Source organism: Lentinus tigrinus (genome assembly GCF_003813185.1).
Source record: "Lentinus tigrinus ALCF2SS1-7 unplaced genomic scaffold L226scaffold_156, whole genome shotgun sequence".
Lineage (NCBI taxonomy): Eukaryota > Fungi > Basidiomycota > Agaricomycetes > Polyporales > Polyporaceae > Lentinus > Lentinus tigrinus.
In genome coordinates, this window is record NW_027138065.1 from 1 (window position 1) to 2,489 (window position 2,489).

Genomic DNA, 2,489 nt, shown 5'->3' on the forward strand with positions numbered 1-2,489 from the left:
ATTGTCAGAGGCCGACGAGGCACATGATCCTTTCCTTGCTTTTCCGAGGCTGGAGACAAGGCTGTACTACGACGAGTTCGCCCCGATCCCAGTTGTTGTTCGCTTGACTGACATAGTCGCGCACCTTGCTGTGCTCCCCCATACCCCAGAGGCTGTAACAAGGCCATGCATAATCGGCAAGACATTGGATAGGGTACGAGTTCGCTACAACGCTTGCTTCCATGTTAGCATCACTAATCACATTGATCAGAGCTAACGGCGCCGACAAGAGGTGCCTTCGTCTGCGCTCTCCGTGCTCGTGTCAATACCCCTGGGGCTCCCATAGCCTTCCCCATTACCTCCTACCGGTCGGTGCGGGGGGACAGGCGTCATCACGAGCACCCGGACGAGCTTTACGAAGGACATCCCCGGATCGCTTGTCACCGGCCGGCCTTCCATTGGTGCTCCGGGACATAGTCCCTTTGTGCACCGCACCACAATAACAGCATGTCCTCTTGTTCGATCACGCCACAGACCCTCTTACCAAGTTCCTCTTACCCCCCGCCACCGCCACCGACATGAGTGTTCAAACTGCCAGCGACGACCAAGCCGGAGGATAGTACGTGCGATGCCAGGTTGGGACACCACGACCGGAATTTGACTTCCTTGCACTATCAGTCCTCGGACCAAGTTTGCCGCTGTCGATCGGGTCCAGTACGCCGACACGGACGACCAGAACCCACTCGCCAAGTTTCGATCGGGCGGAGTGATGCTGAGCGAGGTACTGCCCGGTGAATGTGAGTACTTTCGTCTCAGACTCTTTGCTAGCGTGTAGCAAGACCGCTCACATTCGTGCAAATAGTCGTCATCATTGTGACGGGAAGTACGTACTCCTTCACTGTCGCCACCATGATGGTGTCAGCCAACTGGGAGATACTCCAGGACAACGTGAGTACCTCATTTTATCACTATCTTCATCTTCCTGAAGTCGGTCATGCTTAGGTCGATCAGGTGGTGCGCTGGGCACCTCGAGCTAGCCGCGACAAGGATCGACGATGGACCTATGTTCGCTTCTTCGATCGCGTGGTCTACGCCGACTTCAACCGCCGCCTCTGGGAGGCATTCCATCAGCTGACGGTGAAGCAAGCTCTGATTCGTGCCCGCGTGGATGAGATCGCTCACAGTGAGCCCTCAAACTTCACCAAGTACTGTCGTCAGTACTTGGGGGAGGGCTACTTCGACACGTTGGTCGATATGGACGAGGAAGATGCCAGCGATGGGGATCAGAATACCGTTGGGTAGTCTCGCGGGAGCATAGCACTTAACGTCTCACACCTAATGTATACGTCTCGCGCTGTCTTACTCTGTCGGAAGTCAGCCTCCTGAGTAGAACGAGATAAAGAGGCCGGAGTCGCGTGTGGTAGGTGCGCTTGCGTAGCCTCAGTATCGCAGGAGGGTACACATGCCGCATGCGTCACTCCGAGCCCATGACCGAACGGCCGACGCGCTCGAGTGTGGCAACCAACCTTTGACATCGAGGGCGTGGAAACTGCTGCGGCCGTCTGGGCGGTGCGGCTAAGGTGACAGCTGCAGGCTATCCAGGGTGGGAGGCATACGGCATACATTATAGCGGAGAATAGAGGATGTACAATATTGTGAGGAAGTAAGAATGACGAGATAGAAACTCAGAGCCATATGATAACGGTGACGATGAGAGAAAAAGACATCATGGCAGGGGCCAGTGGAGCAGAGATGTGCATCGGTCACACGAACTCCCAGTCAGCCTCCTCGTCCACGTCTTCCTGCGAGCGCCCAAGGTCCTGCGAGCATCCAAGGTCCTGGGAGCATCCGAGGGGTAGGATATCTGACTCGGAGAGCTCGTCATTGCCGCTGTGCTCGCTCTGGGCTCTGGCTGACTCCAGAGACGTCACAAAGGCCTGCATATCATCCTCCTTGCGAAACATGAGGCATGTAACGCCGCGCTCGTTGAAGAGGCCGAGGCTTGTAGCGTCCTGCGAGAGGTCAGATTGGGAACACGGAAGTCAAGAGAGCAGACGTACAAGCCGCGTAACGGCGCTGAAAGAATCAACAGCCGCGGTGAAGGCGGATGCCGGACCTCCATCCTTGACTAGAGCGCAAAGCAACACTGGCGATGTGTTAGCCAGGACACTTAGCACACAAGGAAAGAGTACGTACCGTCCGACGACGTAAGGGACGAGACCAAGCCGACGGTCGCCTGCGTAGAGGCGTACTTTTCGACACCGCCGGCATAGATGGCGATGCCCATGGGAAATTGCGTGAAGCTGTCCCACATTGCGTTCAACACGATGTAAACCAGGGCGAAGCAAGTGATGAAGTATGTGGCGCACAGGGTACTGTAGGCGAAGGGCATGGCGCGAGAGGGAAGCGGGTGTGGCAACGCTGAGGGGGAAGATGCGAGAGGTGTTGAGAGCGGCGGTCTGGGTTGGCTCTTAGCTTTGAGTCGCTGTGCGTATATAAACTGCGTTTGT

At 56.3% G+C, this 2,489-nt stretch overlaps 2 protein-coding genes across 2 annotated transcripts; one reads left to right on the top strand and one right to left on the bottom strand.

Moving 5' to 3' along the window:
* Positions 1-557: 557 nt before the first annotated feature.
* On the top strand, positions 558-1,281 carry L226DRAFT_527746 (uncharacterized protein; the record flags this gene model as incomplete). The annotated part of the gene is made up of 4 exons (XM_067679167.1): positions 558-598; positions 658-776; positions 815-927; positions 982-1,281. The coding sequence occupies 4 exons, from the start codon at positions 558-560 to the stop codon at positions 1,279-1,281; spliced, it is 573 nt and encodes a 190-aa protein (XP_067528197.1).
* Positions 1,282-1,742: 461 nt separating this feature from the next.
* L226DRAFT_577091 (uncharacterized protein) lies at positions 1,743-2,371 on the bottom strand (the record flags this gene model as incomplete). The annotated part of the gene is made up of 3 exons (XM_067685510.1): positions 1,743-1,991; positions 2,040-2,125; positions 2,176-2,371. The coding sequence occupies 3 exons, from the start codon at positions 2,369-2,371 to the stop codon at positions 1,743-1,745; spliced, it is 531 nt and encodes a 176-aa protein (XP_067528198.1).
* Between the last annotated feature and the right edge of the window lie 118 nt (positions 2,372-2,489).